The sequence below is a fragment of the Lissotriton vulgaris genome, chromosome 3_1 (genome assembly GCF_964263255.1).
Source record: "Lissotriton vulgaris chromosome 3_1, aLisVul1.2, whole genome shotgun sequence".
In the NCBI taxonomy this organism is placed as follows: Eukaryota; Metazoa; Chordata; class Amphibia; order Caudata; family Salamandridae; genus Lissotriton; species Lissotriton vulgaris.
Genome location: NC_141689.1, coordinates 1799091430 through 1799104468, shown reverse-complemented (window position 1 = coordinate 1799104468; position 13039 = coordinate 1799091430). Strand labels below are relative to the sequence as shown.

At 46.7% G+C, this 13039-nt stretch overlaps 1 protein-coding gene across 3 annotated transcripts in view; it reads right to left on the bottom strand.

Moving 5' to 3' along the window:
• The window catches only part of INPP4B (inositol polyphosphate-4-phosphatase type II B), a 2612828-nt gene that overhangs the window by 222806 nt on the left and 2376983 nt on the right, over positions 1-13039 (bottom strand). For all 3 annotated transcript variants that reach the window (XM_086962227.1, XM_086962225.1, XM_086962226.1), the window contains one exon: positions 1432-1544. In XM_086962227.1, the coding sequence (XP_086818353.1) occupies positions 1432-1544 (113 nt within the window). The remainder of the gene's footprint in view (positions 1-1431; positions 1545-13039) is intronic.

Here is a 13039-nt window from a genome sequence, read left to right as displayed (position 1 = left end):
ATTAAATATTTAGCCAGTGGTTATACATCTATAAAGCTGAGATGGGCTCCACACACACCAGCTTGCGATTTTAATAGACCGTTTGAGCACTCAATAATGACTTACTGTAGCAGCATTCAAGAAGCACTTACTGTAGCGGCATTCAAGAAGAACTTACTGGTGCAGCATTCAAGAACAACTTACTGTAGCAGCATTCAAGAAGAACTTACTGTAGCAGCATTCAAGAAGAACTTACTGTAGCAGCATTCAAGAACAACTTACTGTAGCAGCATTCAAGTAGAACTTACTGTACCAGCAATCAAGAAGAACTTACGGTAGCAGCATTCAAGAACAACTTATGGTAGCAGCATTCAAGAACAACTTACTGTAGCAGCATTCAAAAACAACTTACTGTAGCAGCATTCAAGTAGAACTTACTGTAGCAGCATTCAAGTAGAACTTACTGTACCAGCAATCAAGAAGAACTTACGGTAGCAGCATTCAAGAACAACTTACGGTAGCAGCATTCAAGAAGAACTTACTGTACCAGCAATCAAGAAGAACTTACTGTAGCAGCATTCAAGAACAACTTACTGTAGCAGCATTCAAGAACAACTTACTGTAGCAGCATTCAAAAACAACTTACTGTAGCAGCCTTCAAGAAGAACTTACTGTAACAGCATTCAAGAAGAACTTACTGTAACAGCATTCAAGAAGAACTTACTGTAGCAGCATTCAAGAACAACTTACTGTAGCAGCATTCAAGAAGAACTTACTGTAGCAGCATTCAAGAACAACTTACTGTAGCAGCATTCAAGAACAACTTACTGTAGCAGCATTCAAGAAGTACTTACTGTAACAGCATTCAAGAAGAACTTACCGTAGCAGCATTCAAGAACAATTTACTGTAGCAGCATTCAAGAAGAACTTACTGTAGCAGCATTCAAGAACAACTTACTGTAGCAGCATTCAAGAACAACTTACTGTAGAAGCATTCAAGAAGAACTTACTGTAACAGCATTCAAGACGAACTTACTGTAGCAGCATTCAAGAACAACTTACTGTAGCAGCATTCAAGAAGAACTTACTGTAACAGCATTCAAGAAGAACTTACTGTAGCAGCATTCAAGAACAACTTACTGTAGCAGCATTCAAGAATAACTTACTGTAGCAGCCTTCAAGAAGAACTTACTGTAGCAGCATTCAAGAACAACTTACTGTAGCAGCATTCAAGAAGAACTTACTGTAGCAGCATCCAAGAAGAACTTACTGTAGCAGCATCCAAGAAGAACTTACTGTAGCAGCATTCAAGAACAACTTACTGTAGCAGCATCCAAGAAGAACTTACTGTAGCAGCATTCAAGAACAACTTACTGTAGCAGCATTCATGAACAACTTACTGTAGCAGCATTCATGAACAACTTACTGTAGCAGCATTCATGAACAACTTACTGTAGCAGCCTGCCACATGACTTCTACATTCTTCCTCTTTTTGGCGTGGATGTTTTGATGCAGGTTTTCTAAAAGTTCCTTCAAATCGCTCTTCTCTTGAAAATGTGGTAGGCCTGAAAAGAGTAAATGTTAACACTTATGGATGCATGTGTGCTCTGCATAAAGATTCCTGCCGCAGTACAGTTTGCTTCACGAGAGTTAACATTAAAGGTTAAGGCATTCGGGGAAATAACAACCGAGAGGCGATAATTAGATGTTTGTACGTGCATTTCATCGTTTTTGATCCACTCTTGATAATGCCACCTGTCAGTTAGATTTTATTGTTCTAACATTTTCTCTCTCACGCACGCAGCAAAGGCAAACGAGTTCACCGTCATTAGGTGAATTCACGAGGCTTGTCTTGACTCAAGCGACCCATTCAAGCATTAAGGCTCACCATGGAATGCTATCATTCACTGCTAGCGCAATGTTATATTTAGAACAGGCACTGACAAAGCCAATAGCTCTGACGTCTGCAATATGGATGCATAGAGAACAAACTTACTAATGTAGCACTCATTTCACTATCACTAAGGAACTGCATTGTAAGACAGTTGTTATACAGGATAGGCTAATGTGCATGACTGTATATGATATAAGACAGTTGTCATACAGGTTAGGCAACTGTACATGACTGTACATGGTATAAGACAGTTGTCATACATGATAGGCAACTGTACATGACTGTACACGGTATAAGGCAGTTGTCACACAGGTTAGGCCACTGTACATGGTATAAGACAGTTCTCATACAAGGTAGGCCACTGTACACGGTATAAGACATTTGTCATACAGGATAGGTCACCGTACATGGTATAAGACAGTTGCCATACAGGGGAGGCCACTGTACATAGTATAAGACCGTTGTCATACAGGTTAGGCCACTGTACATAGTATAAGACAGTTGTCATACAGGTTTGGCCACTGTACATAGTATACAACAGTTGGCATACAGGCTAGGCACTGTACACAGTATAAAACAGTTGTCATACAGGATAGGCCCTTATGCATATTATAGGACAGTTGTCATACCATACATGTTACACCACTGTACACAGTATAAGACACTTCTCATACAGGTTAGGCCATTGTACATACTATTAGACAGTTGTCATACAGGTTTGGCCACTGTACATAGTATACAACAGTTGGCATACAGGCTAGGCCACTGTACACAGTATAAGACAGTTGTCATTCAGGATAGGCCCTTATGCATAGTATAAGACAGTTGTCATACCATACATGTTACACCACTGTACACAGTATAATACACTTGTCATACAGGTTAGGCCACTGTACTTAGTATAAGACAGTTGTCATACAGGATAGGCCCTTATGCATAGTATAAGACAGATGTGATACCATACATGTTACACCACTGTACACAGTATAAGACACTTCTCATACAGGTTAGGCCACTGTACATACTATTAGACAGTTGTCATACAGGTTTGGCCACTGTACATAGTATACAACAGTTGGCATAGAGGCAAGGCCACTGTACACAGTATAAGACAGTTGTCATACAGGATAGGCCCTTATGCATAGTATAAGACAGTTGTCATATCATACATGTTACACCACTGTACACAGTATAAGACAATTGTCATACAAGTTAAGCCACTGTACATAGTGTAGGATAGTTGCCATACAGATTAGGCCACTTTACATAGTATAAGACAGTTGTCATACAGGCTAGGCCACTGAACATAGTATACAACAGATGGCATACAGGTTAGGCCACTGAACATAGTATACACCAGTTGTCATATCGGTTAAACCACTGTACATGGTATAAGACAGTTGGCATACAGGTTAGGCCACTGTACATAGTATACAACAGTTGGCATACAGGTTAGGCCACTGTACATAGTATAAGACAGTTGTCATATAGGTTAGACCACTGTACATGGTATAATACAGTCAATGTACAGGTTAGGCCACTGTACATAGTATAGATCCTGCTCTTTACACATGAGAACAGTATGGAATATACAGGGTGGATTACAAAGCTGTCGCTGGAAGGTATTATGTAGTGACTGGGTATATCTTGAAAGTTTGTGCATTGTTTGAAGCATGGCTATTTTGATTGGCTGCAGACAGAAGAATCAATAGTATTCTGCTTGCACGTGCACCACAGACAGTGAGAAGTTGTCACTCGCGAGAAGGGCAGCAGAACTGAGGAAAGTGCCTGCCAGACCTTTACCAACGGGTAGAACAATGCAGGAGATCCTCTCATTTACAGCTCTAAAATTCAAAATTGCGTTGTTCAGTACTTAATTTGTTTAAAAAAAAAAAGTGCCAGGGCCCTCATCATCATCAGGAGGCCACTTCCACCTGCACTGTCCATTATCACTGTCAGCGCTGCCAACTACAGTAACAACACAACTACTAGCCATCACACACATACAGATGTGACATTCCTGACTATTCCAGGTTCCCAAAACTATAAGAATGGCTTTGGTGAGCAGATATTATTATTTTTAACGCATATTGAATTAATAAACAGCTGTTGTTGTGTTCATCTCTAAATTGCACAACAGCGCCACCAATGGGCAGACTCTCCAGTGTTGACAATGAACTGCCGGTGCCGAACACCGGAAACCACCGGCTCAAATTAGGCACTGGTTTTAGCATTCCTTCCCTTCTATAAAGAGAGAGGATCCCCCATCAAGCCCTTCGTGGGCTGTAAATAGGTAAGATATATACCCTGGATTAAGCATATTCCAGTTGAAGTCCAGGATTCCATGAGTCTATGGAATGCAGGGAGGGGGCTGAGGGAGGAGTATGAAAAATAGGCCACTAGCAAGAAATCATGAAGTTAATGATATGCAAAAGATTGATCTTCCAGACATTGAGGCTCTGTTGTCTTAAAATGAAGAGGGATTCGCTTTGTACAGAGTCCATTTTACTTGGAATGTAATTCTAAAGCCGTTCATTAAAATGGACAGTTAGGATCAACATCCACATAGGAATGATTATTGAAATAATTTCCACAGGGAGAGATAGATGTGAATATGCGTAAAGATATTGTTGTGTTGTAGGGTTGTAAGAGTTTCACACATTACAAATCTTGTGGTCGTGTCTCCTGGATTCCACACAAAATTACCTAATTGAGTCTCATAAATGCAACTAGACTTGTCCAGCAGTATACACTGGGCTAAGGCAAACAGTTTCAACTACTCTTGCGTGGTTTCCATAATGTGCACAATTTTGTGGTAGCCAAACTAGGACAAATGAAAGAAATTATACCAGATCAACTCTTCACAGAATTGTTTGCTGCAGAGGACTGGTTTGAACATAAAGTGTCTTGTGAGAGACAGGTTCTAGAAGAAAATGCCTTGAGAGAGACATTTTCTCAACAAGCAGCCCCTTTGCTGATATAAGGTTGGTGATTTTTGAATGTGAGGTGTGCCCTCATGTTCAATTTCATCTCGAGATATCCCAAAGTGCATTTGACATAATTTATTAAACAAAGATATGAGTGATCGCATTATTCTGCCCTGGGGATATTGAGAGGAAATGGCTCCTTCAGTCAGCGGCATAGTTCCTACTTAGGGGCTTAAGATTTGAAGTATAACTTTCAGTTCCTCTTTACTCCGGCATAATCGGTCCTAGGTTGCTCCTCATCTCCCCCCCATGCTCGTGTCCATTAGTGGTTAAAGTTTTGGGCAACAACTTCTCTTTTCTGCGTCAGAAGAAAACGCTTGTGACAGGAGCAAGTGACAGCGACCTAGTCACACCAGGGCGTGCTCAGAAAGGTGGAAGTGAATCAGCCTTCTTAGCGAGAAGCTGCGAAGACTGGGCAGGAAGATGTGACCCTGCGCTACCCGGAACCAGCCCGCATGCCCACTGCCCTACTCGTAAACAGCTAGCAGAGGGGAGTGCTAGTCGAGGGGTCCGGCAGGTGGATCTGCAAAGGTCGTGTTCAGAGAAATATCTGTCAGCCGAGGCGCCGGACTCACCAGGGTGGAGTCGAAAGTCGGCTTGCATCAGTTGGCCTCTTGTTGAGGGGAGAAGAAGCTGTCGACCCTTTTCCAGACTGGGCCTCTCTCTAGTCACTGAGCTGCGATCGCTGGCAGGACTCTGACCTCAACACAGGTGCGCAGGTCCTGCCAGGGCCTCAGATGAGCCCACGGAGACAAATCTTACCTCCGGGATGGTGACTGGCTGACGACCGACCTGCTGTGGGGGACCATGGGGGACACACATGTGGAGGAGCTAGTGCAGGCATTCATTGGCAGCCCTCTGGTCACCTGGGTAAGTGAAGCCTGGAAGGCAGATTTGTGGACAAGGTTTCAGATGGGGGCGAGACTCGCCCAGCATTTACCTTGCGGGAGCGAGCAGCGGCACCATCTGCTTCCAAAGCGCGAGCACAATAATTGCAAACAGATAGCGCCGTTGCTTGCTCCCGCAAGATAAACGCCGTACATGCACGAGTGTTCAGTGGAAACAGTGCAGAACATGCACGAGTTTCCAAAAAAGTCCAGAGTGATTCCAAGAGGTCACCCCAAACAGCGCTTGCGCGCTGCGTAGGCGAGACCTAAAAAGAGCCAGTCAGCAGTCAACACCACGAGACAATGGGCAAAGTTCTCCAATAAAGCAGCTAGGCCAGGAAAATTCCCTTATTTCTTCCTATCAATTTTAAAAGGGCAACCTATGAAAGGCAAGAGCTGAAACATGAACCACCCAAGGATGCAAGAAGAGGGTGGGGAAGAGCATCCACACTCATTAAAGCAGTGGGAGGACAGTCGTGGGAGTGGCAGAGTAACCTTTCCACTTTCTGAAAAACATCTGGGCTGATCCTGAAAACACTTCATAGTAAAGAGCTTGGAACTCTGGTATGAGCAGAAACCCTGGGGTTTTATATATTTGGAAAAGGGGTCAAGAGACGCAAAAGGAACACAACTGGCTAGAACTATGATAGCCAGTAACCTGAGGTAATGTTATGTGGGGAGGGTAGAATAGAGGGAGTTAGCACAAGAATCCCAGTATTATCCCTTTCTGGTGGGAAACATATTACAGGGTAAATTATGCTCAATAGCCTGAGTGGGTTATTATTATTATTATTATTATTGGGGTTTTGTAGAGCGCATAGTAACCCCTAAGCATCCCAGCACTGAGACCAAGACATTCGAGAGGGTGGGCAACGGGGAAAGAGGCAGAAGGGGGATCAGGGGAATAGGTGTGTTTTCAATAGTTTCCTGAATCGGAGGTGATCAGATTCCATCCTTAGTTTACGGGGGAGGGTGTTCCATAGGCTGGCCGTGTTCACAGAGAATTGCCGTCCGCCAGTACAGGCCTTTTTCACTCTGTGAACTGTGATGAGGTGTTCCTGGTCCGAGCGGAGGGATCTTGTGGGCTTGTAAGGCATGATAAAGTTTTTGAGGATGGGGGGGCCTTTGTCCTGTAAGAGTTTATGGGTCAGACAGAGAGCCTTGAACTTAACTCTCTCTCTTACTGGCAGCCAGTGAAGGTGCTTCAAAGCTGGTTTGGCCGATGATCTGGCCGGGGTGTTAGTGAGAAGCCGGGCCGCGGCGTTCTGAATTCTTTGTAATTTGTTGTAGGTGGATTCGGGGGCTCCCAGATAGATGGCATTGCTGTAATCCAGTCTAGATAGAATGAGGCCTTGGATAAGCAATATCCGGGAGATGGGGGGGAGCAAGGGGAGGATTTTCCTGACTGATCTAAGAAGCCCAAAACAAATCCCAGCCGTTTTTTTAGCCTGGGTTTTGAAGGACAGGTCTTTCTCTAGCCAGATTCCCAGGCTCTTGATCTAGGTTTTAGGGACCGGGGGTTCACCCAGACAGGAGGGCCAGATGTTCGGGGGAAGGGAGAGCCCTTTATAATCAAGAAGCAAAATTTCTGTCTTGGACCCGTTGAGTTTCAACGCTGAGTTATTCATCCACCCCTGGATTTTGGAAAGGCAGCTGTGGAGATTAGATGGTTCTTGGTTGGGATGGGATAGGGACACCACCAGCTGGGTGTCATCAGCATAGCTGATGATTTTCACTCCGAACGGGATGACCACCTCCTCCAGTGGGGACATGTAGACATTGAATAATGTCGGGCTTAACGAAGAGCCCTGTGTCACTCCGCACTGGAGGGGAACTGCAGGGGAGTGGGTATCGTTCTCAGGAATGGTGGTTAAGGAATGACGCGAACCAGGCCAGGGCAGTGCCATCCACCCCGATGTCTCTGAGCCGCTGGAATAGCACCCGGTGGTTAACAGTGTCGAAGGCCGCACTGAGGTCCAGGAGGATCACTGCCACTGATCCTCCTGCGTCCAGAATACATCTGGTCTCCTCCACTGCAGCCAGGAGGGTGGCGTCCATGCCCTGACCTGGGCGAAATCCAGTCTGCGAGCTCCTAAGTAAGTTGTTAGACTCCAAAAACTGGGAGAGCTTTTTATTCACTATTTTTTCAGTGATTTTACTAATTCCAGGGAGCAGGGAAATTGGCCTGTAGTTGGCCAAGTCCAGCGGGTCTAGAAGAGGCTTTTTTAGAAGGGCCTTGACAACAGCCGCTTTCCAGCTGGTGGGGACCTTTCCCTGACGTAAGGAAGAATTAATGAGGTCCGTTAGAGGGGGGACAATAGTGGGAACCACTTTTTTGAGGATGCGTATAGGCACCGGGTCACTGGGGGAACCACTTTTGATTGTGGCGAGCATTGCCGAAACCTCTTCAATGGTAACCGGGCCGAGGGTGTCTAGGTGAATGGCGGGGATATCCGGGTGAGGACTAGCAGTTCGGTCAGGTTTGGGGCAGTCCTCATTGTTGGTACTGTGGTCGACGGGGGGTATGGTGGCGAGAATTTTCAGAATTTTCTCGTCAAAGTACTTTGCCAGTTTGTGGCATTTATCCCCAGAGATGTTGGAGGCTGGGGGTTTCTCTGGAGGATCCGGGACTTTAAGTAATTCTTTTAGGATAATAAAGGTTTCTCTGGCGGAGCAGGAGGAGTTTTTTATTCTTTCCTCATAGAATTGGCTTTTGGTGTTACGTAGGGCGAGTTTATAAGCTCTTATGGAGGCGCGGAAAGCGTCTTTTTTGACTGTGGATTTGTCCTTCCTCCAAGCGCGCTCTGTCCTTTTACATTCCTTCTGTAGTACTTTAAGCTCAGGGGTGTACCAAGGGGCCGGGTTCACTCTTTTGGCTCATTTCAAGGTGCTTGTTTTGGGAAGGAGGCTGTCCAGTGATTGAGTGAGCCAGGAGTTAAACGCCATATCAGCGGTGGCTGGGTCTAGAGCCGGGGGGGAGAGATTCCATGAGCCTGGAGGCCCAATCTTCAGGCGAGAGTTTGTGCCAGCGTCTATCGGTGACCCGGGTTTTGGGCAGTTGGGGTGATGGGACATCGAGATGCCAGTTGATAGGAATCAAGAAGTGGTCTGTCCAAGGCAGTGGGAGGGGAGTGCGAGTTTTAAAGTGGTGGATGTTAGAAAAGATGGGCTCCAGAAGGTGCCCTTTGTCGTGGGTAGCCTCTGAGTTCACTAGTCGTAAATCGAAAGAGGTGAGATCAAGGAGAAGTTCAGAGGCAGTTGTGTCCTTGGAGTCTAGAAGATGGAGATTAAGGTCTCCTAAAATTAAAAAGTTAGGAGATGTCGTTGCCATAAGAGTAACAGTGTCAACAAGAGCGCTCGAGAACTTGCCTGGGGCTCCTGGTGGGCGATATATCAGAAGACCAGAGAGGGAGGTTGCAGGTGAGATCTGTAAAGCGAAATGGCAGCTTTCACAGTCATCAATATTGCCATTATCTGTTCTGCAGGCGAAATGCTCTCTGTATATTACTGCCAGGCCACCTCCTCTGCCAAGGGGTCTGTTCAGAGAATGGATTTGGTAGCCAGGTGGAAGGGCATTAACGATATTGGAGTCTGTGTTGGGGGTGAGCCAAGTTTCCGTAAGAAACAGAATATCAATGGCGAGGTCTTGGATAAGGAGGTTTATCTCGTGGGAGTGTTTAGGGAGGGACCTGCAGTTGAGAAGGCCGAGTTGAAGGCCGTGGCATTGAGCGTCAGTAAGGGCAGGGTTGCAGAGGTCGCAGTTAATAAAGGGTTTTTCTCCTGTATAGGTGTAATGACAATTAATGTTTTTTAAAGGGTTGAGTGCAAGGAGCCTAGCTTGGGTGTAAGTCGGCTCTTAGGAGAATTGGGCATAGTGACTAGGCCTGGGGCCGGCCGGGCCCGGACGGGCCCAGACGGGCTTGCCTTAGGCGTGCCTTCAGCGCGCAAACGGCGCGCCCGCTGCGCCCGTCCACTGCGCGTCCGTGGAATACACATATTTTATAGGGGGTGTTCGGGGCGTGGCCCAGTGAGAGTGGGTGTGGCCTGGAAAGATTTCCCTCGCCCGCGGCAGCGTTGACCTCGGCTGCGCGGGGGGGGCTGAGTTGGAGTAAGTGCCCTGGAGTGCAGGGAGCAAGGTAGGATAAAGTTTAAAACAATACACAATTTATTACAAAGAGTTTTTAAAAAGCGACAATCTCAAGCTCCCGGCTGTGCCTCAGGAGTGTCTCAGTTCTGTGCGCGGGCTCGCAATCAGCCCGGTTTAAGAAGGCGGGGGGCGTGGCCTAGGATCCTGTGCAAACGAATAGCTAGCTCTGCTTATCAATGTCCAGATTAAGTACAGTTGCTTTCAGGTTTCTACCCTGACTGAGGATTTTGTGAGTTAGTGTTGCATGTCTGCATGCAGGAAAACCTTGTTTTTTGTTTTAAATCTACTCTTATCACACAGAGTTGTGTGTGGCCATTAGAGTGGTATCGAAATAACAAAATGTGACCCTCCTTTTTCCCACTGTAACATCCCAAAGATTGTGTGTTAAAAAAATATCTTCAATGATGATCATTAATAGATAGAGCCCAGTCTATCAATGACACCCATCATCCATGTACCCTAAATATTTAAAGTGTCATGTTGTACATTCTACAGCATTACGACAAGGGATAGAGGAATTGTGTGCAGAACTATTCATTGCATCAGTGAACTGCTTATTTATTTAAGGTACACTCAGAGATGATTAATTGAAAAGAGGCACTGAAGACTTAATTAAAAATTCAGGTTACCATTTAACACCTAAAGTGCGATCAGCAAAGCGACAAGAGGGTGAGACCAATCTCTACCTGAATCACAATGTCGAGGCACAAATTCAACGATGTCTTTTGCTAACACAATTCCTCTCCTTCAGCATGGATGGGACATAATAGGGTGTGCATGCACACCAAAAACAGACAATATACCACGCACAGAGAGGAAACAAACAGAAAATACAGTCACATAAGCACAAACTGAAGATCTAAAAATGGACGACTCCACAGAACTCCCACCAAGAAGAATAGAAAATAAACTCCCTTAGAAGGCAGAATACGTAGCATCAAGTCAAGTCAAGTCAATAAATTTATATAGCGCGCTACATACCCAGAGGGTCTCAAGGCGCTTGAAGAAGGGCTTGGTTGGAGGATCGTAGCTGGCGGGAGGGGGTGTAGAAGGACAGTCGTGTGTTGAGGCATTCGGGTCCGATTTCGTAGAGTGCTTTGTGTGCGTGGGTTAGGAGCCGGAAAGTAATCTTCTTATTGACGGGGAGCCAGTGGAGGTTTTTCAGGTGACCAGAGATGTGTTCTTTACGCGGGATGTCTAATATGAGCCTGGCTGAAGCGTTCTGGATGCATTGGAGTTTTTTCTGGAGTTTTGCGGTGGTACCGGCGTAGAGGGTGTTTCCGTAGTCCAGTCGGCTCGTGACCAGAGCGTGGGTGACCGTTTTTCTAGTTTCGGTGGGGATCCAACGAAATGTTTTTTTGAGCATGCGAAGAATGTTGAAGCAAGATGAAGAAACGGCGTTTACTTGTCTGTTCATCGAGAGTGAGGAATCCAGGATGACGCCCAGGTTCCGTGCGTGGTCTGTCGGGATGGGTGCATTTCCAAGGGCCTCTGGCCACCAAGAGTCATCCCAGGCGGAGGGGGAGGTGCCTAGGATGAGGACTTCTGTTATGTCTGAGTTCAGTTTCAGACGGCTGTGCTTCATCCAGTCGGCTACTTCTTTCATTCCTTCATGCAGGTTGGTTTTGGCAGTGTTGGGGTCTCTGGTGAGAGATAGGATCAGTTGAGTGTCATCGGCGTAGGAGATGATGTTGAGGTTGTGTTGGTGTGCGATGACCGCGAGGGGGCTCATGTATACGTTGAAGAGGGTGGGGCTGAGTGAAGATCCTTGTGGCACGCCGCAGATGACTTCGGTGGCCTCTGACTTGAATGGTGGAAGGCGGACTCTCTGGGTTCTTCCGGTGAGGAACGAGGTGATCCATTCCAGTGCTTTTCCTTGGATTCCGATGTTTCTGAGGCGCTGTAGAAGGGTGCTGTGACAGACCGTGTCGAAGGCTGCGGAGAGGTCGAGGAGGATGAGGGCGACTGTGTCTCCATTGTCCAGTAGAGTTCGAATGTCGTCTGTTGCTGCGATGAGGGCGGTTTCAGTGCTGTGCTTGGCTCGGAAGCCGGATTGTGAGGAGTCGAGGGATTTGATGGTTTCGAGGAATGCGGCGAGCTGGTTGTTGACCGCTTTCTCGATGACTTTGGCCGGGAATGGAAGGAGTGAGATAGGGCGGTAGTTTTTGAGTTCGGTGGGGTCAGCTGTGGGTTTCTTCAGGAGGGCGCTGAGTTCGGCATGTTTCCAGCTTTCCGGGAAGGTTGCGGAGTTGAGGGAGCAGTTGATGACGTCTCGGAGGTGCGGTGCTATAATGGAGTCTGCTTTGTTAAAGATGTGGTGAGGGCATGGGTCTGTGGGGGATCCTGAGTGGATAGAGTTCATCAGGCGGATGGTGTCCTCAGTGGAGATTGGCTTCCAGTCATTGAGGATGCTCAAGGGGGGTGGGGGTCCTGCAGGGGGTTGGGTGGGTTGGTCTTCGGGTCGGTTGTCGAAGCTGTTGTGGATGTCTGCAATTTTGTTGTGGAAGAATGAGGCTAGGGAGTGGCAGAGGGCTTGAGAGGGGGTGATGTCGTTGGAGTTGGTTGAGGGGTTGGTGAATTCCTTGACGATGCTGAATAATTCCTTGCTGTTGTGGGCGTTGTTATCTAGTCGGTCCTTGAAAGCGGCTTTCTTGGCATTCCGGATCAGTTGGTGGTGTATGCGGGTGGCGTTTTTGAAGGCGTCCTTGGTGATGGTGGTTGGGTCTATTTTCCAGGCCTTCTCAAGAGAGCGACAGAGTTTCTTGGATTTCTTAAGATCATCGTTGAACCAGGAGGCCTTCTTGCTGCCTAGTTTGATTTGTCGTTTTTTCAGTGGTGCTAGGATGTCGGCGCTGTTGGATAACCATTGGGAGAGGTTGGTGGCTGCTTGGTCGGGGTTTGAGGAGTGGGCTGGGGGTTTAGAAGAAGCGATGAGGAGATCTGATCGATGGTGATTTTGTTCCAGTTTCTTTGCAGAGTGGGTTGGGGGTGGTTGTTGGATGTGGGCTTGTTGTAGGTAAAGTGGACGCAGCTGTGGTCAGTCCAAAGGAGAGCTGTGGTGTGGCTGAAGGAGACATGTTTGCTGGAGGTGAAGATAGGGTCGAGTGTGTGACCTGCGATGTGGGTGGGGGTAGTGACAAGTTGT